At 37.3% G+C, this 26694-nt stretch overlaps 1 protein-coding gene across 2 annotated transcripts in view; it reads left to right on the top strand.

Moving 5' to 3' along the window:
- JAKMIP1 (janus kinase and microtubule interacting protein 1) overlaps positions 1 to 26694 on the top strand; it is a 104649-nt gene that overhangs the window by 14645 nt on the left and 63310 nt on the right. For both annotated transcript variants that reach the window (XM_062575324.1, XM_062575325.1), the window contains exons 2-5: positions 1130 to 1402; positions 11851 to 12345; positions 24029 to 24238; positions 24981 to 25100. In XM_062575324.1, the coding sequence (XP_062431308.1) occupies positions 1274 to 1402; positions 11851 to 12345; positions 24029 to 24238; positions 24981 to 25100 (954 nt within the window). In that variant the 5' untranslated portion in view covers positions 1130 to 1273. The remainder of the gene's footprint in view (positions 1 to 1129; positions 1403 to 11850; positions 12346 to 24028; positions 24239 to 24980; positions 25101 to 26694) is intronic.

The raw sequence follows: 26694 nt of genomic DNA on the forward strand, positions 1-26694 counted from the left end.
TAACTGAAGCATCAGAGTAAATAACCCTCTAGATGTAGTACATTAAGGAGTGCTGGTGGTTTTCATTTTACTACACTCTGTAAAATAACTCCTGGTAGAGGTATGTGAGAAAGAACAACCTGTCTGGAAACAAATTGGTAGCAATTTTCATGGAAGTCTAAAACTTCAGAAATGTGAAAGTAGTGAAATAGGAACCGCTCTACTTTGTCAGGGTTTTAATGATGAAAATTAAGAGATACTTAAAATGAGCACAGAAAGTGGAAACTAATTCAGCATTGATAGCACTTGCTGCTCAGTTTGTCCTCTGGTGCACCGAGTTACTCTCAGAGGTGAACAGATTAAAAAAAAAAAGGGGGGGGGGATTAAACTTCTATAACCTGAAGCAAATTAATCTTGGGATTTCGCAGTTAGTGGAATTGCGGTTCTTTGTCTGCTATTGATATTCTCATTGAATATTATATAAAGCTGATATTAATAATTGAATACTTTTTAAACTTAGATAGAGGCTTGGGAATGAAAATGAAGTTAAGTACCTTAATGTTTTCATTAGGGCATTTGAAATGAGATCAACCCTGAACATACACAGTTTTTTTATATCTTTAATAAGTTTACAAAATGTTGAAATTTTTTTAACAACATTTCTATATATCCTAATGTTGTAAGACTTCATGATAATTTTGGATAATGTATTATAACTGATAGGTTAAGGAGAGAGGTGCTTATCCTTACTACAAGAATTAAATTATTCCCAATGAAGCCCCACTAGCCTCAATTAATTTAGGATCATCTCAGTACCTCTTGGGAATCCTAAGCATGGTCAGGTCCTGAATAAGATATAATTTATGCTAATATGTTATATTCATCATGACAGCGAAGACAGTTGTTCCTGTGGGCATAGGATGGCAGCAAATGTTTGATAAAATATTATGAAACTTCTTTTCTGATCACTTTCTTTCAAAACCTCATATACTATACAATGTAGTATGTACTACAAGGAAGTTGTGTGCTTTAAAATTGGATGTAGTAACTTAATTTTTGTTTTTGCAACTTTTTTAATATTTAGTGTGACATTTCCTTCTGCTCATTGATGTAGTCTAATAATTCTGTTTGTCTGTTTTGCTTCTTTCAGGATGTGAGAGACAGCACCATGATGGCGGAGGTTTACGTGAAGGATTTTGAGTGCTACATGACTCCTAAATGCTAAAAGCAGAAGGGCACTAGCTGGTAGCTCAGCTTGGAGCAAAAACTTTTATTTTAAACTTCAAAAATAATTATGTCAAAGAAAAGTCGTGCCAAGGGGGAGAAGTGCGACATGGAGACTGAAGCGCTACAAGCTGCTAATGAGGAACTACGGACTAAACTAACCAACATCCAGATAGAATTTCAGCAAGAAAAAAGCAAGGTATGTATTCTGCGTTTGGTGATCATTCTTCTAAACAGCAGCAATGTTATAAACCAGCAGACCTAGAACCTTGAACTAGTTCTCTAGTAAAATACAACAGCTTTAGACGAAAAACGTGACAATCAAAGAAGTGAAATCATCTGAAGAACTGTTGATAAACTTAAATTATACAATACAAATGGCACTAGCTTAGTGTGACTTAAATAAACAAGGGAGTCTTTATTATATCTGAAAACTGTATTTTGTAAAAACAAGTGTATGCAAAGTTGAATGTCAGCACGATATTCAAAGCATATCACTTAAGTAAGTGCATATGAACAATGTAAAGTGACTGGAGACTGGATGTATAGAACTCCTGATTTGATTTACTTAGGTTACAAGTGCTATTGCTCTGAGCTGTTAAAACAGGTAGCTATTTGCATGTGAAACAGATCTGTAAATGGTATCTACCTAGTGTGTGTTCTGCAAGTATTTGAACAATCAAGGGTATGCCTAGGAGAAGTTGTTCATTCATATAGTGTATGCAAGTTTATAAATGTAAGCATTTATTTTTAAATAGCCCTCCTTGCAGCATTTTGAAATATGGATGGTTCAATAACTTTATTTCTGTTCTAACAACTTATTAATCTCAATCAGTGCTTTTGACTCTGCACAAGACAGTCCATGTGCTGGAGATGGAGTAATCTGTGTTTGCTTGTTGATGCTGTAGTTGGAAGAGTCTCAAGGGTTTATCAGTAGAGGAAGAATGCATAATAAACATGCATTCACTTTCTATAACATAACTTTGTTCACTACTTGATTCTCTGTATCAGTGTAAAATTCTTCTTTGGAAGTGGAGATGTGGAGAAGTGGAGAACATACTGCAGTATGTTCTACTTTCTTTAACAGCCTTGTGTGATGCTCTGTTTTGGGTGGTCTTATTTTCACATTTTAAGTGAGAAAAATTTATCAGTCTTCAGCAATTATTTTCTTAAAGAGAAAATAAGCAATTTAGTCTTAATTCTGCTTTGGTTGACATAATAGATTCAGATATAATGGATGGACAACTATATTTGTGTTGGAAATTTTTCTTCATCCCAGATTAGAGCAAAAAGTTATAGGATGCTCTGTTTTGCACAGCAGAAAACTGAAAATCCTGATGGTATTTTATACTTCCTTATTGCCCATTACTGCTTGGCCTGCCTTTTAGACTGCAGATGTTCTGATCTGTCTGCTACTTCCTTCCTGCTTCTTGTGGGTAAGCAGTATTGATGAGTGAATAGTAATGTCAGTTTTGTTGCTGTTAGCTTTTCTCATCTAACTTCTTCTCTTGTTTGATAATATCTGTGATACAAGGGTGGCACAAACTATTAAACTCCTTAAAACCGTACACCAAGAAATTTACTGGTGGCTGAGGCAGTCTAAAATTGAATTTATCAGCTAATAAGTTGTGTTATAGGACTGTCCTGGTTTTTTAGTGCCTCAGTGCTTCTGTTTGGGAAAAGAATGATTAACTGACACTACGTTTAACTGAATGTCTTTTGTTTAGTTATTTTATCCTATTTCCTCTTTTTTGTTCTGTATTGCTTCTTACATGGCAATAGACATGTGAATCTTATCTTCCACATATTGTATTAGAAAGAACACGCTTTTAAAGCTACCTTATACCTTGGACAGAAGAATGAATGAATTTTGAGTATTCAAATTATTCAGATTATAAAAAAAAGCTATGAAAAGATTAAACAATCCCTCAAAATAGCTTATCCCTAGAACACTTCAAAGTATGACACTTTAATAGCATCAAATTTAACTCTGACTCAACCAAGAATAAAGTGTAGCTATAAGCTTGTGCTAGCTATAGGAACACTGTCACTATTTTTTCTGTAACTAGCTGGCTTGTTTACCTCTATCCAGCCTGGTAAAAGTTGCTTCAGTTTAGTCTCTTGTTCATATTTCTGCAGTCTAAGAATTGTATATTTTCTGGAGTGTTGAGATTGTCACAGGAGACCTATTTGTGTGTGTGTGCACATACACATGCAGAGAAATGAGCAGGCATGCACGAATGAAATGTGGGTATATGAATGAGGAAATTAAAGCTGGAGCATTCTAAAATCCGTCAGTCTCATCCTGCAGGTGGAACCCTTGAAAAGGTGAGGTTGCCACCCCCCATTCTATACTTGGCTTTACACTTTACTTCCCCTCAGTCACATCTTTAGGCCCCTGAGCTTGTTTGATCCTGCTAGATACATAGCAGAATCCATAGGAAATTGTGCAGCATGATGGAATGCATTTCAGGGAAGTGTTACTCCATGGAGAATGACGAAAGCACTATCTTCAACCTCCTTTTCACATTTTAACTTATTTCTACAAGCTAAAATATTAGTTGCTTTCAAATAAAATTTTACCCAAGAGATGCTCAGCATTCTGTGCATATTTTCCCAGGCCACTTTGTTTCATTTGTTGTTGAGCAGCTTTAAGAGCTTTCTCCTGTTCCTCTTTGTTTTATGTGATACCTAATCTAAAGCAATGTGTGTGCTGTTCTCTGAGTATGCGTTGCTGTAGGGTCTCACTGTTGATATTTTTGGCCTCTGGCTTATGAACACCTGGATTCATTAGTCTTGTGCTAGCTGTTGTCCCACACAGATTTAATAAGAGTGGAGCAAAAGCTGTATCCCTCCCTCAGTTCCCTTTTACTATTTCTTTCTTGTGTTGGGGCTGCCTGTTTGATGTGTTGGGTCGTGTGATGTGTAGCCAGTCCCTTGTCTGCCTGAGTTTGCAGGGGAAGGAGCTGCTTGCTGCTACCACTTCTGGAGATCCTGGAGAAACAAATGCCTGAATGGATAGTTGGTTACACGCTGCACTCTGCTAGTGCAAACGGTTGGTAGGAAGGCATCTAACATTTAGGTACCAAGTAACAAAATGGGGTTGACTGCAGCACAGAAATTGTGCTTACTTCAGCATGAATGGAGGCAGGACTTAGTGAGATTTATTTGTTGCTGGAAATGGGCATGTAAGAGGAGGATGTTTATGAAGTTGGACAAAATGAAGAAAGAATACAGGAGGTTTGTTGCTATGGAGAAAATGATGAATAAGATCAAGTAGATAAAAGAAGTAAGCAGGAGGGACAAATGGACTGGAAAAGTGCCTGGCAGGAGTCAGCAGGCTGCTGATGAGTGAGCAGCGAGTGCATGTCCCATCAAGTCAACTGATGGAGTCTGGCACGGTGGGATCATCCCTGGTTGCTGCTTCTGCCATGTGTAAGCTGTTATTAGAGAAGATGAAGGATTGGAGAAGTGGTTGGTGAAAAGCAGAATCAAGGCAGAATGAGTTGGAGACTTAGGCAATTGGAAGTGATAAAAGCTGTTGCTTTCAGAAGATGCAATACGATAGTACAATTGAGAAAGAAGCTGAAAGAATTCCTAGGCTGTGGACTGAAGCAAACAGTTGTTGCCTTCAATAAAAAGATTAAGCCTCCAAATTCTTCAGAATGTTTTCACTATCTTTCTCAGGCTTGGAGGTTCTGCATTTACAAGTTTACTCTGCGGAAAGACTTAAATATGATAGAAGTATGAATTTTTAGGATGTCTTCTCCTTGAAACAGTTTTAATTTTGTGCATTTTAACATGCAGTTCTTACAATTCAGTTGATGGAGAGTTTATCCTGTGACATACTAACCAGTTCAAATAGATATTTACCTTCCTTGTTGAGCACTTTCATCTTTTTATTCTGGTACTAGCCTGTTGAACAGTAGTATTCTCTTGTTTCTGCTGTAAGATGACATGTGTCATGTCACTTCCAAATAGGAGCTTCCAGGTCTCCAGCAGAATAGGTTGTAATTTATCCAGTTCCTCAAGACTGATTGAGTGAAAGAGAGACCGAAGGGTGAGTTTGTGTTGAAAAAGGAGGGAGAAAGGGGGGGAGGGAGGGAAGAGTACTACTGGTGTTTCTGCTCAGCTTCCCTGAATTAGCAGTGTTTAGTGCCTCTTGCAGGCTTGGCTTTTGGGGTTGCTTGTCACTCCTTGAGCTCCGTACTAATATAGATAGTTGTTCCAAATGGATGTCCTGGATGAAGCCTTTAGAATTCTCCCTTCTAAAGTGGATCTCTGATGTGAGTGGGATCTGGTTTTATGCAGAGATTGTGAAGTTGATCCTTTTTTCCCCCTTTCTTTTCCTTTTTGCATGTAGCCACCCCCCTCAGTAAAGATCAGATGAACAAAGCTGCTTGAATGAAAATGGTGACATGTATGGTTTCAATGTGGAGCAAAATACCTTTTCATTAAAAGCTTTCTAAGTGGCCCAGCAACAGCTCATTAGTGTTCAGATACTCAGTTGAACACCTTGACCCTCACACTGGTGTAGGAAGATGCCTAGAAAAGCAACTGTAATTCCTTTCTCTAGTCAGGAGCAAAGTGGAAGGGGTACTCCAAAAGCAGCTTTTCTTTGCTGCCGAGAACTCAAGAGATGGAGAAAAGGAATAATTGTGCAGGATAAAGTGTATGGCAAGTTTACTTGGTATATCCTATTGCAACTTGCTAATATTGGTGTCTTCCCATTTAACCTAGGGTGGATAGAGCTGGCTCTGCATATGTAGCAGTGAAAGATTATGTTACTCTGCATTGTGGAGATGTGATGTTCCAGAGCAATTTGCATGAGATACTCAAGAATATTCAACATCAGGCCCAGAACAATGCATTTCCATTCTTTAAATGATCTTGGTTGCAAGAAGTTAAAGTTGCCTTTGTTACCCCTGGATTTATGTGTACAGAGATGTACGAAAAAGAGAAAATTTATTCCTTTTATTTTTGGGAGTTTTTTGCACTTGTCATGATACTGGAAATGAGCTCCATATTAAAAAAAAAAAATTCTAAACACTTTCCAGAATGAGACATTTGGACTGCTTTACATCTTTGCAGGGAAATGTTTTCTTAATAGAAGTTGCTGTAATTCAGTGAAGCCACATTTAGTCACACAGTGGGATAGATAATTATCCTTTTTTTTTTTTATTTCTTGTCCTTTTGCTTGGAGCTAGATCACTTCTTTAATTTTAAATAAGCAAGGAAATGCACATTTTTAAGAGTAGTAGAATAAATTGCTGCTGAATGTGTATTCTTATTAAAATATCAGCTGGTATCAGACTATGTAAGTGAACCTGCTTTTGAAGGTAAAAATGAATTGGGGATCTTTCTGGTGATGGTAGAATAGAGGTAAACTAGAGTGCACAGATCTCCCTGGTCCTGTGTCGGCAGTGACAAAAGAGCATATTTGAACGTGAGCTATCAATGCACCCTTGTGGCAAACAAGACCGCCAGCATCTTCGGCTGCATTACAAGCAGCACCAGCAGGTGATCCTTTCCCTCTGCTGAGCGCTGTGTGTCCAGCCCTGGCCTCTGCAGTGCAAGAAAGACATGGACATACTGGAGTGAGTCCAGTGAAGGTCCATGAAGATGGTTAAGGGCTGGAGCATCTGGCATAGAAGGAGAGGCTGAGAGAGCTGGGACCATTTGACCTGGAAAAGAGAAGGCTCAAAGGGATCTTATCAAGGTATATAAAAACCAGATGAGGGGAGTAAAGAAGATGGAGAAGGATTCTTCTCAGTGAAAGATTCTTCTTCTCTCGTCCTGTGATAGGACAAAAGGCAAATGAGCACAAATTAAAATGTAGGAAATTCTATGAGAGAATATAAACCTATGAGAGATTCTATGAGAGAATATAAAATACAACCTGTGAGAGGTTGTGGAGTCTCTGTCTTTGGAGACATTCAAAACCCCTTTGAACAAGGTCCCAAGCAAAATGCTGTAGTTGACCCTGCTTTGAGAAGTGGAGTTGGACTAGGTGATGCAGAGGTCACATTCAGCCTCAGCCTTCAAATCCCGTGACTCTACATTCCCTATATCCAAGCACAAGTTACAAAATACAGTGTGTGGAAGACTAGTAAATGGTTGCCCCCCCCCTTTTTTTAATATATGACTTGCAAATATTTCAAAGGGTAAATTTCTTTAGTATTATTTAGGTGGTAGAGTTTCCAAAGTCATAATGGAAGGATACAAGATTTTTTTTTTCCATGCATGTGGTTTTCATTCTTCTGTACTGCCTGCCACATATCAAAGCATGCATTCATCTAGTTCAAAATTGCATTGTGTGAGGGATCTTGAATTGCTGTGATGAATAGTTTGTTGGTAATGTTTTTCTTGTTTTGCTTTGTTTTACAGTGTTTGACTATTGTGTTGCCAAAAATGAGGGCTTTCTTAGGTGTCTCTCATAATGACATCTTTGACCGATAGCATCCATAGCGGTCATGTCCAAGTGAATTGTTTTTAATAATATGATCCAGTGCACATTGAAATTATAATTGAAAGGATGCTCTTGGCTGACCATTAGATTAGGCTGTAAGAATGCTGCAGAAATAGTAGGTTTTACATAATTTTTATAAAAAAGGCATGCAGACTTCATGTTTTGTTCTTGTTGAAGGAAAGTTGCTGCTGCATTTAATTTATAAAATAAATAGGAACAAGGAAGTGTTACTTCCTTGTCTTGTTAGCATCAGGTCCAGTAATTTGGTATTTCACACAGTGGGCAATAAACTGTCTACCACAAACTGAGTTTCTTGCAAAAGAGTATGTGGGCAGTACATATATTTTTTTCCAATGAGATGCAATATTGTGCCATGAATCAAGCATTATCTACATTTAAATCAGAGGGGGAAAATACTAAGTAGTACAGTAATGCCATAGTAATTCCTTACCATACATTTTTAAGGGAGTTCAGTAACATTTGGAAACCTCTTTAATAGTTTGCTTTTAGGGAATGAATAGTTTTAAGATTACTTCAATGTCTCTAGTTCATAAAATGAACTTGGCATTCTTGAAAGAGAAGTACAAAAGTATCTTGTCAAAGAAAACACAAAGCAGGATACAAATATTCTACAATAATGTAATTGTTATATTTTCAAGAAAATTTATGTCTTGCAGGCGGTGTTCAGGCTTACATTATCACATTTACAAATGCATAAGACAGGCAAGGAGTAATGCTGCTTGGCATTCTTCTTCCAGGAAGCTAGCTTCTTCTTTGTGAAGAGATCATTAACGATTTAATATAGAAAGGCATAAAACTCCTGTCTGTTTTATAGGTGTCCTCATATCCTGACAAACTTTCAATATTGGCCTCATTTTTTGGTTATGCTTCACATTATGGCTGAGAACAAAACAACCTTCCTCAAAAAAAAAAAAAAAAAAAAAAAAAAAAAAACCCTCAACCCTCCAAAAACCCACAAAAAATCCCACCAAACAAAAACCCTGAAATTAAAGAGAGACAAAATGCTTTAAAGTTCAAGTTAGTTTTGAAATTGGAACTTGAGCATATGGGAAAATGCCATGCTATTTTTTTCATTCAGTAAGTTGCTCAGGAAGCCAAAAGTAGATAGATCTGCATATTGTGAGGAGGGAAAAAAGGGGAGAGAAAGAGGGACAACTTAAAACCTTCAGGGAAGATCTAACAGATCTAATTTTCTGTCTTCTCTTACAAGAAGTAGTAACAAGAGAAGACTCTAAAATTTCAGTATCAAAACCTTGAAAACTAGCATGCATGTTGTTTACTGGGTCATGAAGAGTCATGCTTTTAAAATGCAGCATAAACTCTAGGGTTTTTGGAAGCTTGTCTTTTTCTTTTAGTTTTCATTGCTTTTGAAGTGTTGTTAATGGAGTGGCTAGATTAGTGATGATATTAATTTCCTTTTTTCTGTTGCCTGAAAGAAAGGCAAACGTGCCATTTTATATAACTCAGTATTCTTTCAAAATCCATTCCTCATATATTAAAAATGCTTTTAGGAAGTTCCATTCCATACTATGTTAGATCAAAAACTGCCTTTTGGTTGCGTACTTTTATGTATGCTATGACTAATTTTAAGTTATTGTATATCTGGGGGAATATTAATCTTATTTATAAATACCATTATACAATTTGCTTTCCTGTGTAGTTTTCACTATGTTTCTTAGTTTCGTTTCAATTTTCTTTTCTTCTCAATAAAGAAAGAGCTAATAGATTTAAGGCAATATGAATGTTAGTTCATTTGCAAATTTGTCTTCAAATTAATCTACTTGTGTTAGTAAATAGGTGAATGGATGGTTTAGTTTTGTCTTAGAGTACCTGATTCCACAGGAGAATCTAGTGCAAGCTCTGAAGATCAGGGTTGTCCGCTATGGGCTTGGGACTGTATATCAACCCACCAGAAGTCGTAAAAATGTGGATAACTGCTGAAGATAACGTCCAGTAGTGAGACATTATTTTTTGAAAAATAATCTATACTGTACTGTGAAAAAAAAATCTATGCTGTTTTCATAGAGAAGAAGTATTACCTGGATCATCCTGGAATAGGATAGTGGTAGCTGTGAAGTAAAATCCAGTTCTGATCATGTCTGATTCAGAACAGTTACGTTTTCCACAGCTTTAAGTAGTCCACAGAAGACTACCTTCATGAAAATGTAGGTATTTCTCCCCTTTTCTTTACCAATGGTCAGTTTACGTTGATTGATTCTCAGAGTTTATTGAAAACATGTCGTACTATCCTCTGTGTGATTGAAGTCTGCTCTCGCTGCTGTCTCAAGGCTTGAGGTAGAGTTTGGATTCTGGGAATCCTACAGTCAGTGCTGTGGGTTTAATTAATAATGTGTTGGTCTCATTCTATGGTCATTCAAGGTAAGTAGTAACCCTGGATTCAATGACAACTTATATCTGAGGCTTTTGGGTTAAGATGCTCTGTCTTCCCTAAAACAAACATGCAAAAGTGCTCGTGTAGATTCAACCTGCTTTCGATAAACAAAGTAATGACGTTTTCTGAGCCTTTTCTAAATGGTTGTTTTTATTCAACTCTTTGTTTTTGTTTTGACTGTAGAATCCAGAACCTTGCAAAAAAAAGTGAATTATGCCTTCATCCTAAATGTTAGTCTGAATATTAATAGAGCTTTTCCCTCATTATTGCACTAAAATCTTTGACAAGTTGCAAATTTGGATTAATTTAGCATAAATTAAATGCATCGTGTGACTTCATTTCCCAGCTTCACTTAGCATAACCACAAGTCTTTTAGGAATGTATGACAGGGGCTAATATCCCACTGCTCATTAACCTCATTTAACCATGAAGCACGCTGTGTGGTATATATGTTTATATTGCCACTCAAGGTTAAAACACAAGTCTGAAATCGCTGCTTGCCTATGACTCTGCTTTAGATCAGAAGATCGTGTGCAGAACCTATGTTTGGCAGCCACTGTGATAGGGATAGTATGAAGATGTTCTTGGTGTCAAGCATAATGAAATACATTATAGCTTTCCTAGTAAACTATAATAGAGAAGCAAGCCTTTCTCTGGGCTTTTTTTCTTCCAAATTAAAGTCTAATCCCACTTGGAAAAAGCATTGCTTGTCATGCAGCCTGCTGAGCATCACTTTATAATGAGGTTTCATCACAGTGGGTATTCCTGTAATAGGCTATAAGACCCTTCCTCCTCCTCCCTCTGCCTTCATCAACCCTTAGAAGCACTGGCTTACATTTTTCAGAAGTGTCTGGGGGTTTTGAACACCTCAGTTTGGGATGTCCAGTCTGATGCCTCTTGAGTAACTTAATTTTTGAGAATACCAATCCTGGTGCTTATCCAATAAAGACTTTCACATTACAGTAGCAAGAAATCAAAACCAATGTCATTTTTGTCTTTTAATTTAGCTTTTATCCCCCTATGTTCTTTCTGATAAGGAGCCACATTGGCATTTTTCTCCTGTTCTTTGGAGGCAAGATCCTTTCTTACCTGATTAGCAGGAGTCATAGGTGGAGGAGTGGCTTGGTGTGCAGGAATTCAGGATTCAAACCCCTCCTTGGGCAAAGGCAGCGTGTGCTAATTGGGGATCAGTGCCTACCTGAGCATCCCATCTGTAAAATGGTGATAGTGCTTTCTAGCTACACAAGGATGTCGCCAGAATAAATTGAGTTAATATGTGTGAAGACCTAAGACTCCCGAGCATCCTTGAAGCACGGTCCTTCACATACTAGAAAGTTTTCTAGCATTTCTTTCCCATTGTAAACACAAACACTTTTCTCTCACAGGTGATTCTTTTCCATCAGCTTGTAGGGCATAGTAGGCAGGTTATGGATGAGAGTAATCTGGGAAGGAGGATACTATGTGTAGAGGAAGTAACTAGACTGGATGCTGCTATGTGTTTGTTTTTTAATTTTTTTTATTACCTGCAGTTGTGGGAACTTCTTGCTATAGAAATCTCCATAGCAGATCCCTGCATATGCTCACACGAGGCCTGTTCATAGCACAAGCTCTCTAGTTCTCTACTAGCGAGAGAAATGTCATGTGTACAGTCTTTGCTTTTGAGTATTTGGGAAGAATTTTAAAAAATATTCTAGAAGAGGCTTCCACAATGATTTTTAAAGGTGTGGTGAAATTTGTTAATCAGTATTTTATATTGATGTTTCAGGTGGGTAAATTGAGAGAGAAAATCCAAGAGGTGAAGCAGGAAAGGGAACAGGAGCAGCACAAGCACACTGCCTATGTGTCTGAACTGAAAGCCAAGCTCCACGAGGAGAAAATGAAGGAGCTTCAGAGCGTCCGAGAGCTCCTGATCCGGCAGCACGAGCAGGAGGTCGCGCGGATGGCGAAAATTAAGGATGGTGAAATCCAGCGCTTGCAGTCGACAGTAAACGTCCTGCGGGACGGGGCAGCCGACAAAGTGAAAACAGCGCTGCTAAACGAAGCGAAGGAGGAGGCTCGGAAAGCCTTCGACAGCGAACGAACGAAGCTGCAGCAGGAGATCTTGGAGCTGAAATCTGGCAAAAAGCAGCTTGAAGAAGCTTTGAACAACATTATGCAGGCGGATAAAATGAAGGCCGCCGACCTGCGCACAGCTTATCAGTCCCACCAGGAGGAGATTAACAGAATAAAGCGCGAGTGTGAGAGGGATATCCGCAGGCTGGTACGTTTAAATTAAGTAATATGTATTTCAGTTTACAGCAACAACTAATTTATTACTGTATCTACCCGCAAACAAGTAGCAGACCTGTTTTGCAGTATATCTTGCATCACTGCAGGCTGGTGCAATAGGCTACTATTTCCACTCTTTCCTCTTCCCGTAGAGCACTGATGAGCTGCGGTTCCCCAACTGGCCCGACCTAATCCATAGCTTTATGCCCCATCAAATAGAATATGAATGACCCCAAACTTTCCAGGGTGAGTTTCTCAAGTGAAAAATAAATTGACCTTCCTTTTCCTACTTGCCTGAACTGTATTTCCGTACGAGGTCTCCTTGATCGAAGCAGTCAGGTGTTTTTCATTTTGCAAGGAAAGAAACCTAGGTGAGATGCGGGAACTAAGCTTTCAGAGAGATTTTATATTTTTGTTTGGGTAACCAACCATACTGAACCCAGATGATGTCTCCATTCCTCCTGAAACATTGTCCCTGTCATTCAGTTTTAAGGATTGTTGCCCTTTTTCTGTTTTTATAAAATTTGTTCACCTGTTGTGCCCTTTAAGGGTGGAAAAATGCGGGCCTAGGATACCAGGCTTCTTTGTGCTTCATAGGACTTCAGCACAGATGACCAACTGTTCGGCTTGTAGAAAAGAGAAGAACCACCAGTATTTCCTAAAAGGGATGCCTCAAGTATTTCAAACTCTGCAGCTTTGTAAAATATAAAGAGTCTATAAGACGGACTATATTTAGTATTTCATTTACATTAGTTTATCATCAAAGAACATGTCTGGTACAATGATGCCTTCCATGTATGTCCCAAAGTTTGGTTGTTAAATTGACTAAACTAGTAGCATGATAGGTATGCAAACACAATTTAAAATTACAATAATATATAAAATATTTTTCTTATGTCAAGAAGGTTAGGGTTTAAAATATCAGTTTTCTTAAGCAAAAATATTTTACCAGTTCACGTTTGTGCAGATATGTTGTGAACTAAAACTAGCTAATGACTGAAACAGACAATTTACAAGTAAAGAGACAATATGAAAATAAGAAAGCAGTAACAACTGGTTTTTTTCAGTGTTTTCTGCATAGTTGTGTTACTCTATCAGCTTCATTGAGGAACTATGCTGATACAGGTTCAGATACTTACATGTAGAAATAAAAAATAGAGCAAATAGGAAAAAAGGAAAAAAAATAAACAGTTGGAAAATATTCTGCTTGAAGGAAAAAGGTTCAAGACTAGTTCTGTGGCTCAGGTTTTTCAAACAAACGTATACAAAATCAGTGCACTTTTTCATTCGTGGAACGTCAGTATGAACTGCCCTAAAGCAAAGAGTTTGCTGAGAGCTGCATAGGCAAGCATGTACGTACGTAAATCACTCTGTATCAGGAGACTTCTGTTTTAACAGCATGATTATAAGTAGTTTGTCTGGTTCCCCTCTGAGGTCTGGGCTGATACAAGATAAACTTAATCCAACCTGATTTAATGGTATAGAGAAGTGTTGTTTATTAAGTAGCTTAAGGAACAGAACTGTACTACGATGAGGGCATTTAATGCTTTACTTGATTTACATTTAAAAATACACAAAAAAAACTCGGTATATTTTGGCCAATTTTTCTTGGGCCTCAGTTAAAGCTGTCATTTAACTGACTTAACAGTAAAATCAGATTTAAAGTTAGAAGTTTCCAGTGGAAGGTGAAGTTTGCCTCTTTTGCCTTAAATCAGCCAACATAATACATTGACATGGAAGCCAACAAACCAGCCTTATTCTGCTAGCAGCATAGCTGTGAAAGCAGGCATGAATGCTGTATCATGTATCATATTAACTAGATAGAAGAGTTAGAAGTGTCATTCATTACAGGGCTATGTGAATAGAATTTTTAACATGCTATTACTTGGCATTTTTTTAGATATGCTTTTTGCAGAGGTAGGAACAACAGACTCTTTGCAGTGATTGCCTTGGAAAACAATGCAAGAAAGAATCACTAAATGTATATTGAATTACATTGTCACTTTAGTCATTTACAGTATGACTTAGGAAGCTGAACGTTTATTTTGTCAGCTACTGTTAATATAATGATAACACTTAAACTTTGGAATAAACTGAAAAAATGAATCACAATGGATTTTGTATTTTGTATGACAGAGTTTTAGTAAATATTCTTTCTTGTATTTCCTGAAAAAATCTTTAACAAGAAGCCTTTCACTTTTCGCAAGTTCTGTTCAGCCTTGTTAAAAACTTTGAACATATGATCTCCCTAAATATTCCTAAACGTCTTTGATTAAAGTGGATTGAAGTATTTATTTCACTATAACCTAAAATAGTCCCTGTTTTCATGCCCCAAAAATCAATGCAAAAGATTCCATTGCTCTCATTCTGTGCATAAGCAGATCCATGTTTAAGAGGAGACACTACATGAGATGAATTAGATTTGCTCATTTCGATTGCATGCTCAAATAACCTTATACAATTTTCTAAAGACTGATGTGAATCTATGCAGATTCATACTCTTAAGAAATAATCTTCATGCTATTAATGGAATCAGACTAAAAATAACAATTGTTTTTCAGGAGTAATACTGATCAGTTGTCATTTGTGAAGTTAGACAGACAATTTTAACTGTCTTTGGTCTTCTCAGTCCAAATGATTTGGCTGTTTGAAATAAAAAGTCTTTCCAAATTTAGAACCCTTTCTCTGTTTAGTGTTTTCTAAATCTATGTAAAGGAATACCTGAAAGATTATAATTCAACTTAATAAATTATGCAAGTCCTATAAGGGAAAATTCAAGGCAATTTCACTGAAACTTTTGTTGAAGGGAAAAAATCATCTTAATATCTACTGAATTATGTTTACATACTATTAATATATAAGCAATTTTTAATTTTTGTTTTGTGTCTTTGTATAACGCTGTATCTCATAATGTAAATGAAAACGTCTGAAACGCGTTTGGGGAGTTAAGCTTTATCAGAGACTTCAGATTGTTCCAGTTCAGAACAAAACCAAATTTGGACTCACGGCCTTCACAAGTTAGTATTTTTTTAGCTCTGCGTAGCTCCCATTTTGTTTGTCTGTAATTCCTAAATGTATTACTTATATCACCATTGTACAAGTAAATCAGAATATCATGGAAATTAGCTCTTCTTGAGATCATTTGGACCAACCTCCAGCCTGAAGCAGGGCTGACTTCAAAGTTGGATCAGGTTGCTCAGGGCGTCATCCAGTAAAATTCAAAAATCTCCAAAGGTGGAGATTTCACAGTCTCTGGCAACCTGTTCCAGCGCTGAACAATTCTCACTATGAAGTTTCTTTCCCTTTTATCTAGTTGGAATTTCTGTAACTTTTGACTGTTACCCCATGTCCTTTTGCTGTGCGTCTCTGAGAAATGTCTGCCTTTGTCATCCCTGTACCCCCCTTTAGATGGTGGAATTGGAATCTGCAATTCTGATCCATGCCCCCAGCCTTCCCTTGGGCTGGCTAGACAAGCTGAGTTCCCTCACCCATTCCTCGAATGTCCCATGCCCCAGCCCCATAACCATCAATCCCTGTGATCCTTTATTGGACTTGCTCCAGTTTGTCAGTATCTCTTTTGTGCTGGAGACTCCAAAGTGGCTGCTGTGCTCCAGATATGGTTTTCCAGGTACTTAATAGAAGACTATATCACTCCTTACAACCTTACAGGTACACTCTTCCAGATTTGGCACAGTATCAAGTTACAATTCATGCTGCAACTCTTACTACTACGTGGTCAACTTGCCCTCTAGGCCATCCACGTCTTTTCTTTCCTGCCGAATTCTCCCCAGTCGGTTGGCTTCCAGCCTTCTAGCTTGTTCTGTTGCAAGAAGTAAAACCGGCCCAGGTGCAGCACTTTGTATCTGTTGTAGTTGAACTCCATGAGGTTCCTTCTGACTCATTCCTTCAGCTTGTCAAAGTCCCTCCAAATGGCAGCCTTGTCCTCCAGTGTATCAACTGCTCCCCTAAATCTGGTATCATCTGCAAACCTGAGGAGAGTGCATGCCATTTCCTCATACAATGAGATGCTGAAGCTGATAAAAATGCATTATTGTCTTCTGTTTTTAAGAAGTAACACTTGGACGATCAAATAAAACCTTTTTCCTTCTGAGAGATCCAGTAATTTTCTTTTAATAAAACGTGAAAATAGTAGGAGCAAAAGCTAACCCTCCACCAAAAATCAAAGTTACATGCTTTGCAGTGGGTGCATCCTTCTTCTTTCTGATAACATTTACTTTCTCCTGCCTTCCTATCACCAGAGTTTCACCATTTTAAGACTGTTAATTTGTATCTTTAGGTCGTATTTAAGGGAATGGGGTGTTATAGAGATCTTTTGTCTCTGTAAAAATACAAGAACTGTTGGCCATTCATAGGGTGATTAGGTATTCCTCTGCTCCGGGAAGGCCTGAAAAGGATGGTGGTTGGCTTTTTTTCACTTCACTTCTGCAGTGACGTATCTGTGAGTTTTGTTTCTTCTCCGAAGTCTTGTATTTTGAGACTGGAGAGCTGAGTCTTGAATCTTCCCAGTGTGTGCAATGCGCAGTTGTGCGGTGAATGCTGCAGCATGCTTCTTAACAACTTTTCACTGAAATACGTGTGGATGTCTTTCATACACAGCTGCTGAAACTGAATTGTGGGCTGCTGGGCTGCTTCTCTGCATGTTGCCATCTATTTGAAAAGGCGCTTTCAGCTGCCTTTGGAGGCTGAGATAATCTCCTACAAAGACCCTTCTACCATCTTCAGCATTTTAGTACTGCAAATAATACCTTGTCTGAGTATCCTGCAGATTTGTTTGTCCTCCTGGGAGGCAGCAGAGCAGCCTTCCACCAGGAAGGTCTTTTTTCTGAACCAGACAGATCTAGTGATTGCTCTTTGTCATACAGGCTCAGCATTTCGCTTTTATTTTTACTATTTTCTTAAGACTCTGTCGCAGTAGATAGGTCAGAAATCTGACTTCTATACTTCTCTTTAAAAGATATGTAATTCCCTATACTTATCAAAACCCCATACAACTGATGTATGGTGTGGCATCTAGACAAAAAAAATTTGTTTGGATTACTTAGTCTTTCTACCTTTTTCTCCTTTTGCATACTTGTTTCTTATAACTCTGTCATTGACCACTTAAAGCTGGAATAGTAGGTAATAGGAGAAATTCAGTAGTAGTGGTTGTAGTCAGTTATAACAGTGTAAGGTGCTTTTGAGAAAGATGTGTGAAAAGTTATGGAATTGTCTGCACATATAGTGTTGCTTGTATAATTAATCAAAAATTTTAGTATACTTTACCTTTGAAATTTGACCTTTGATGCTTAAAAAAAAGTGTGAAAAGATATCAGAGGAAAATGGAAGGAAGAAAGCTTAGCTCAAACATTAAATACCTACACACACACACACACACACACACACACACATATGTATATATATATATAACTCCTCCACTGGGCTGGCTAGCATCTTTTACCTCTCTTCCTCCTAAACTTTACATTAAATAAGCAGCAAACATTTAAATAAAACCTCTTTATTTATTCACCTCGACCTTGAATGAATCTCATGCAGAGAGTGCTGTGCACAACATAGGACTATTTTGGTTCCTTGCTTTGGATGGACTTTCAGTATGGAATACTTTCTTGGTTGCTAGTGTCCCTTTGTAAATATAAAACACATTAATTCCATTTAGTTCCTTGTTTAATTGCATAAGTAACTTCTCTTTCTGCTTCTTTTTTTTTCTTTTTTTCCATACTAACTAGCAATTCTCCTGCTAAAATATCCCTATTTTCAGTGTCAGCCATTTAGTACAAAGATCAATTCAGTTTCTTCTGGAGAGGAGAGAGCACTGTAAAACTTTCCTCTGCAGCTGGCTAGGAGATAACTTAGATATGAATGGGTAAAGAAGAAGATCTTATACTTAGCAGTGCAGCAGCTGACTTTTTCCACTTTGAAAACCGAGTATGTCACTGCCTTGATAGATCTAGCTTTTAATTCCCCAGGAATTTCTCTTTCAACTTTGTGAGAGGCGAAAGTTCCCCTAAAGGTCTCTGACTTTCTTGTGCTATAGCTATTGAAGTCAGGAATAATTGGCAGGAGGATACTTCTTCCAATGGTTGGCTTGGTTTTCTTTCATGTTTGATAAATATTATTAAAACACTTATTTCTGCTCATTTCTCATGGCTGTTATAAGGCTGTTAGATACCTGTTTGTAAAAAAAACCCTGCAATTTCGACACCAGCTAAAATTGCTAATTCTTGGTTGATACAATGCAGGTAGTTGCTGTGTTCAGCACCTGTCATCTGATGGTACAAAATGCATTAATTAAGAAATGGTACTTTAGAATGCTGTAATTTTAACCAGCTGCACAGGAGTAACTCATGCTATCCAAGGTGATTTCTCAGTGATTTGCTTCTGCAGCTGCTGGTGGATGACCTTATTTTCTTTACAATCCTCTTTTGGAGGATATTTATATTACATCTCTTCTAAAAGCACGTTTACTGAAAATGAGTTCTAACCCCACATTGCTCCACTACCTTCCTATCACAGACCTCTTATATTGAATTGTACCATGCTTGATTGTGTAAAGAAATCTAAAATGCTTTAAATACAAGCAAAAATGAATGTCATAGAGTTGTGTCACGCTGTTGCATTGTGTAGCTGAAAAAAAGGGACACATTTATATTAAGATGAGAAAAAGTTTGAGACCAAAACAGCCAGATGGAAGGAATTTCTGGGATGGTATATTTGTTTTAATGTAGGGTCTGTGAGCCCAAGGCCTGGATCCATGGAGTAAGATCTCTACTGAGTATTTTGGATGAAAAGATTGTCTCTGTCATTTGGACCTTAGTAAGAGATAGCAAATAAATAGTGGGAGGTAGAAGGCACTAGTGTAACGCTTCCAGTTACTAAGTGTCACTTACCTCAGTTGTGGATTAACTGTGCCACAGATGCAGAAACCTCCTCCAGGCATCTGGTGCGGCAGGTCCTGCACCGTGCTTCCTGGATAATGAGGGTTGAGGAACACCATGGAAAGGCATGGGCTTGCTCAGAATCAGATCATGAATCAGATGAGAGTTGATCCATCCAGGTTTGTAAGCTTCAGTACAGTGCTGCCCTTGTGATATCTGCATTGCTTGTTGTAGAGAAATTCCTGTGTCTCTGCAATGTGCTTCCCCATGTCTTAGATTCTCAGGGATATGTTAATTTAGATATACTGTTAGATAACCAGAAAATGTACTGTGACCTCAGCAGCTTTTTGCTGTTAAGTATTGACAGTCTTTTTAATGGTTTCCTTTTGCATTTTAGAGGTATCAAGGACAGGAAGAGATTTAAGAAGGGTTTCAGGAAGATTAATCAGGTAACCAGATGGGTATTTATTTACAGTTCCTTGAATCAAGAAGAGTAGCATGAGAGAGAGCATGAAAATGCTCCACCAAAAATATGATGAGTTGGTAATGAGGATCAAAGATAGAACCGTAGTAATAGGTGAAGCATAAATGGGTGGTGGTTAGGCTGTCAACATCCTTGAAAGTCAGAATGAATTATTTGTTTAATGTAATGAAAAGAAAATCAGTTTAGAAAATGAAGAAACAGGATTTTTGTGATTGAAGAGAGCATCATTAATACAGCATTCTGAATGGATGTGAACAGGCAGGACTGCATTTGTTAAGGTCAGAAAGGAGAGTGTTGCAAAGACGGACATGATATAAGAACTTGGATGAAAAGTCTAGCTGTGTGTATGGGTCTTAAAGGTGAAGGCAGAAAGCATTTTTATACATAATCAAATCAGACCTGAGAGACAACAGAATTAAAGGCGATAACCTTTTTGCGTATGTAAGTGATGAGCAGTCTGGAGATGGTTCTCTAGTGAAATAAAAAGAAGACATAAAATAGCAAGGAATGCTGTTCATTTTAATATGGCAAAATCTGCATCCCTTCTGGTGAATGAACACTGCAGTAATAGAATAAAAGGTTAAACACTTAAACCTGAGAGGTCATGAGGGGAGCACTAAGTGTTATTTCACTTAATACCAATGTGTGTGTATATATACATATACATATATATACATATATATATATATATATATATAATTAGACCAAAACAGTTATGGGAAAGCAAGCTTATATATGTGGAAAAAGTTGACAAGCTTTTAAACATACAACTTCTTAATCTGCTGAAAGGCTTTTGTACCTGAAAGTGTTTTTTTTTTTTTTTTTTTTTTTTTTTTTTTTTTTTTTTCCTGAGCTGTGTATGTCACTTAGTCTAATGAAATAGATTGTTTCTGTTTCAGACCATGCTCCTCTGGAAGAGAAGACCATCATGGTTGTGGCATTGTTGCTACTACAGCATACATTTCATCAAAATAGTAACCAACAGGGAACAGATTAATCCACTTTGATTTCCATTTGCCTAATGGAAGATACTCCTCTCCTCACTAAAATAAATACTCTGACACACAGTGTAATTGCATAAGGCTACTTTGTTCTGTAATGCCAACTTCTTTGCTTTGGGTAACCGATCTGGTAAGACATCTCCAAGAAGAGAGTAGTCCTGTAGTGGTACAGAACTGGCATGGTGACAGTGTGTGTACTCCTTACTGCAGCTAGTACACTAAGTTAAACTAGTCTTTTGGGACTGGTTGATCTTCTTCTCTGCTCTGTTTGCTTATGTTCAGCTTAAATCTAAGTTGTATCTCTCCTGTGCCTAGTCCTGCACCTTCTCTTGCTTTGCCTGCCTGCCCCTTGATCTGAAGTCTGACCCATGTGGAACCAAGGGATGCTGTGTCTCTGTTAGATCTTTTTCTTCCTTTTCTTTCTCTCTGGAGTAGTTTGTAGTCTCTGTTAAGAGAACAGACAGTGAAGATGAATGTATTTGCTTTGTATTGTGCAAGTCAGAAGAATAGTAAAGGATTGGGTCAGAGATTGGAGAAAATTTTAAGAAATGAGGCATTGACTGGATTGTTGTAGTTACATTGGAGAAATCAAAGCTGAAACTGTCCTCTTGAGGAAAGGGGAACTGTATTGTGACCCTCATAAAACAGAATTTCAGGTAGATATATTATTGCTGCTGATCTATCTGATCTATTCATCTCTGTCAATTTACATTAGATTAGTTGAGTGAAGTTGCTAAGTAATTTCTGTTTCTGCTGTTTTGTGCTAGTAATGAAAAAAACTTCATGCGGTGCTATGTGTATGTGTGTGTGTTTATGTGAATAAGAGATACTCTAGTGTATGCTTGTAATGTAAAATAAAAGCCTTAAAACAAGAGTGCCCAGTCATTGCTATTATATTGCTGTTTCAATTCTTATCACTGTCTCAAAGATTTTTCTGTTTGTCTTTAAAACTGATTTTTTTCCCCTGAAAATTTCACCATATGTAGTGAAATACTTTAAGGTAGAAAAAAGGTGCTAAAAGGCAGAGGGGAATTCTGACTTCTTTCTTGCCTTCCCCTACCACCTCTCTTTCCCCTAAAGCTGTGCTTTTTGGCTTCTCTTCTCTTCTCTTCTCTTCTCTTCTCTTCTCTTCTCTTCTCTTCTCTTCTCTTCTCTTCTCTTCTCTTCTCTTTTTTCTTTTCTTTTCTTTTCTTTTCTTTTCTTTTCTTTTCTTTTCTTTTCTTTTCTTTTCTTTTCTTTTCTTTTCTTTTCTTTCCTGGTCTGTGTAACCTTGCGTGCTTTGCTCTGTGGAAGTGTATATCACTGAGGTGACAGGTGACACAGGCACGTTTCCACACTGCTGCTCTGCAAGCAGCAGTCCATGCTGAAATTGCTGCTTTCTTTTTTCTTCCAGCTCATGCCATTCCATTGAACATATAAACCTCAAGAATATGAAAAATACAAAATGTAGTACAAATTGGGTATCTAAAATCAAGGCCACCTAGGTAACCTTAGTTCTTCCTTAAGTGTGGACATTGCATGGCCAAATCGTGCTCTCAGTTATATGGGTGCTGCTCCACTTATTTCAGTATGAACACCTGTGTAATTGACAGCCAAACTTTGCTCACAGTATTTAGTTACATGACCATATTTTTCCCCCCTCAAAGGATCCCTAAGAGATCAGTGTGCCTGACAGATAGCATGCAGTGAATGAGACAGCTGCTTAATTTTTGTCATTGCTGCACAGTGCACAGTCCCTCTGAAACACTGCATGTTGTAGATTCTTCCATTAATGAAAGCTGCATTCTTTTCCTGTAAGTCATTTGGGCATACTTGAAAGTCGCACAAATCTGAATTAATCTGCTGGAAATTAATACTGATTTACTGGCTAAATAATTAAGACCCAGAGAACTCCCCAAATGCAGAAATCTGCATCGTAACCAATAATTATAACTTAAAAGTAATCTAAACCAGTTTATACTCTTCAAATCTGTTCTTTTTAACTTGGATCAAGACTTGACTTGGTTTAGTCCAGCCATCTCCTACAATTCAGATTCTGCAAACAGCGCTGATTTCACAGGCTTTGTAGCCTGAGAAAGGAGTAAGTTCATGAAGTTGTATCTGATCGTGTAATTAAGCATCATGTCAAATCTGACTGATGCAGAGATTAACTGTAAGTTAAAAGTAAGTTTTTGACATTTCCTTCTTTTTTAAATCCTTGACATAAAAAAACAAGAATTCTACAGGAACAGGGTTTAAGAAAAAACTACAATATGCATATGATTTAATAACTTCATTATTTTGTTAATTTTTTTAAAGTAAAACTATGATTGCATTGATTTACGTTGGTTGAGAAAATAATTCGGTAAGCTGAAGGTGATATAGCACAGTTTCAATAAATATATTTCTAATAGTTAACATTCTTATTAAGAAATCTGTTTCTATAGTAACTGCTACAGATTGTCACTTCCTCTAGTGTTTGCAATAGTACCAGAGTGAATTTAACACTGATGCTGTCAGGGACAAACCCTACGAGAGCTGCAGTAGATCACTGCTAGCAGTATGCTTTATTTGGTATTGAGATGTAGGAACATCATAGTTCATGTAACTGTAGATGGTATTTAAGAACTATTTCTTCTGACCACTTATTCTAAGTCTCTGGATGCATTTTCTTTTTCTTTTTTTTTTTTTCCCCCTTATGTTGTGCAAAGACTAGTCTACATTTGAATCTTACAGCAAAGACACATAAAATACTTAGGTATATTTAAGAATTTAAGATTAAACATAACTCTGTGTGAATGGCACTGATTTAAAAACGTTCATGAAGAGATTCACTATGTGAAACTCCCTAATAAAGAGGGAGTCAGCGTGGGGCTGATGTGTACTGCAGCGCCTCGAAACAAAGCTTAGATGGGTTTTAAATGATGTATCTGTCTCTTCTTGTGTTTCTTCTCTGCAAAATAGTGAAGGGAAATTTTTCTGCTGCTCACAGAAGTATATACATGTCAGATCAGAGTACAACTTTAGTTGCTATATATTCTGTTTCAGTCTATGCTCAGATCTATTTTAGTTTGTGTCTTGAATTGATATGTCACTGAACAAACTCTAATGATCAAGTGAAGGCTGAAACTTTTTCCAGGGGAGGGGAAAAGACTTCAGAGGCTTCTAACTTCTTTCTAGCAACCACAGCTTGGCTGCTGGTGTACTTCTGAGAGAAACACAACTTTGTTTCTGCAAATTCGTGGCTATGCATGCTGCAAATACTTGTTTTGTGGTAGTTGTATGTTGTAGTAACTTTCTCGCTTCATTTCTTTCCAGATGGATGAGATAAAAGGCAAAGACAGAGTGATTCTGGCTCTGGAAAAAGACCTTGGTGTCCAGGCAGGCCACACACAGAAGCTGCTGCTTCAGAAGGAGGCCTTGGATGAGCAGCTGGTCCAGGTGAAGGAGGCGGAACGGTACCACAGCAGCCCGAAGAGGGAGCTGCCGGCAGGAGTGGGGGACATCTCTGAGCTGATGGGAAGCCCGGTAAGAAAATTGCATTTTCTTCAAGTGTTCGACACATGGCCATTACCGCCTGTGTGTTCCCCTTGGGTTTTGTGGTTACGTTTCAAGTACTAGAGGGAGTAATTCATGGTAAATGGTCCAGTACTGCATTGTGCTATTGCACTGATGATTTAGAAACTCCTTGGACTTCTGGAATTTCAAAGATACTTTAAAATATTTGCATATAGGTCTTGTAGATTTTACATTGTGAGATTCACCAGGAGCTTACTACTTTTTATGTTTAAATAGGGCTTTTTCTTGTTTGTCATTTGTAAAAGAACATTAATTCCATTCATACAGTTATTTGTTTTATAACTTGGGGAATTATTTAAAACACTGGCATATAGATATTGTCCTTTTTAAGAAAACTGTTGCCATGTGAATTTAATCAATATGCTAGGCATTAGATTCATTCTAGTTGAGAGTAAGAAAGCTGGTGGAAAGTTACTAGTAATAAGTGAAGTATTATTTATATCAAACATATATTTTTTTAAATTGTATGTTTGGCCAGAAGACACTTTTTGTATAAGACATCATGTAATCTTTCACAGGATATTTCTGTTTATTTTTCAGTTTCAATTAATTAAGATAAGTTTTCTAGTCATTGATGTAAGAGTCTATTTTAGATCCACACAATCAACCTGCTAAACTGTACTGTTACATTTCTGGATATTAAAAATTTTTTAAAGATAATTTTATATATTTGTATGTTTTTGGTTTAAAGGAGCAGCATTTGGATGAACGAGATATGCGGAGATTTCAGCTAAAAATCGCTGAACTGAATGCTGTAATAAGGAAGCTGGAAGACAGAAATACTCTTTTAGCAGATGAAAGAAATGAGCTGGTAAATTAATTAGCAATAAAACAGATGGTGACTGGAAGGGCATCTTTATGGTGAAGGATTTAATGTTGAAAGTCAGTGTTATAAATAATTTACAAATTAGTCTTGGTGGGCAACAATCAGTTATTCCTAAAGATAAAGAATTTTACTATATAAATTCGTTTTGTGATCATAAAAAGCATGGACAGAATCTCTCTTGTTTCAGAGAAATAGAACTGTATAAGCTTGTTTTGGGGTCATCGAAAGAGATACCAAATCGACTAGTAGCTTGCCTGCAGCATAGCATAGAGATGTTGTATAAGACATGCATAATCTCTGCACTTAATTTACTTTATTAATCTTTGAAAGAGTGGAATTTGACATTAGTTTTGTGACATGCTTATGCTAGCCAGGAATTAAAAAGCTTTCTTGTGTTGCAGATGAGAAATCTGCCATCCCCTATCTCAAGGGGAATCACTTAACTAGGTGAAATTATCCTAGGAGAGTGATAGTAACTTACAAAAAGAAGGCTGTATGACAGGAATTTTCAGAATGAATTTTATTAGCCTGCATAGCTACTTAATTGCTTCTACTGAGGTCAATGGTAGAATTCCCATTGACTGCAATAGGAGGTGAATTCTAACAATGAGCATTTTTTAAATATCTCCTCCTATAATGCCCTACTTCTGAAAGGCATATTCATTCCAATTAGAAGGAATTTTTCCCGTCCTGCAACCTATATATTTGATTCTAAAGTAATACTTTTAGATACGGTGATGGCAGGCGGAGAAGGCTCAGATGCAATATTTCAGTCACATCTTCATTCAGTGACATCTTGAGTTGATCTTCAAAAGAGACAGTTTTTGAAATTCTGTTGTCCAAAATTTGTCCGAGTCTGGATCAGTGAAATTAATTGGAGAGTACTAGAGTAAAATCAGGTAATCTGAGAACAAAATCATGTCTTTTTCTGTAAGTTTTTCCTCTTTAATTTCCTGTAGTCTTAACTGGCCTTTTATATGACAAAGTTGATTCCTCATTAATTATTGAAGTTTATTGGGGTGAGAGGAATATGCCTTTTAGTCTAGATACAGTTAGCTCTTTTTACTATTTCACATAAATGCTGAGTGTCTTTTTCACTTTTGCTGGTACCATTGCTTTTCTCTACTCTGTACACTCAAGAACATCTTCCTTTATTTCAAGATTCCTTTCTATAAAGACAAGATAATTCAGCCTCCTAATCTTTTCAGTGGTTATGACAAAAGTCATTCAATATATCCTTGAAGAATGCTGAAGTACTGCAAAATCAATCCTTCAGTGTCCCTCTAGATAGAGGGCAGTCAAATGCTCTTCTGGATGCTTCACTTGAAGGCATCAGAAATATATTTTGGAAAAGATATGATGGAGATATTGTCATTTTGGGAGACAATTAGATAAACCCAGTAATATCAGTATGCTTCTGTGATTAAGCACTACAAAAAATGATTTTCTTCTGAGAATGAAACAGAGAACCAACTACACAGTGAAAGTAGCTCAGGAAGATTATCTTTTCTCATTTCCAGTTAAACTCAGTAAACCGGAAAATCTTTTGATTGGAAAGATAGCTTTTTTTCATTCAAAA

This window comes from Rhea pennata, chromosome 4 (genome assembly GCF_028389875.1).
Source record: "Rhea pennata isolate bPtePen1 chromosome 4, bPtePen1.pri, whole genome shotgun sequence".
Lineage (NCBI taxonomy): Eukaryota > Metazoa > Chordata > Aves > Rheiformes > Rheidae > Rhea > Rhea pennata.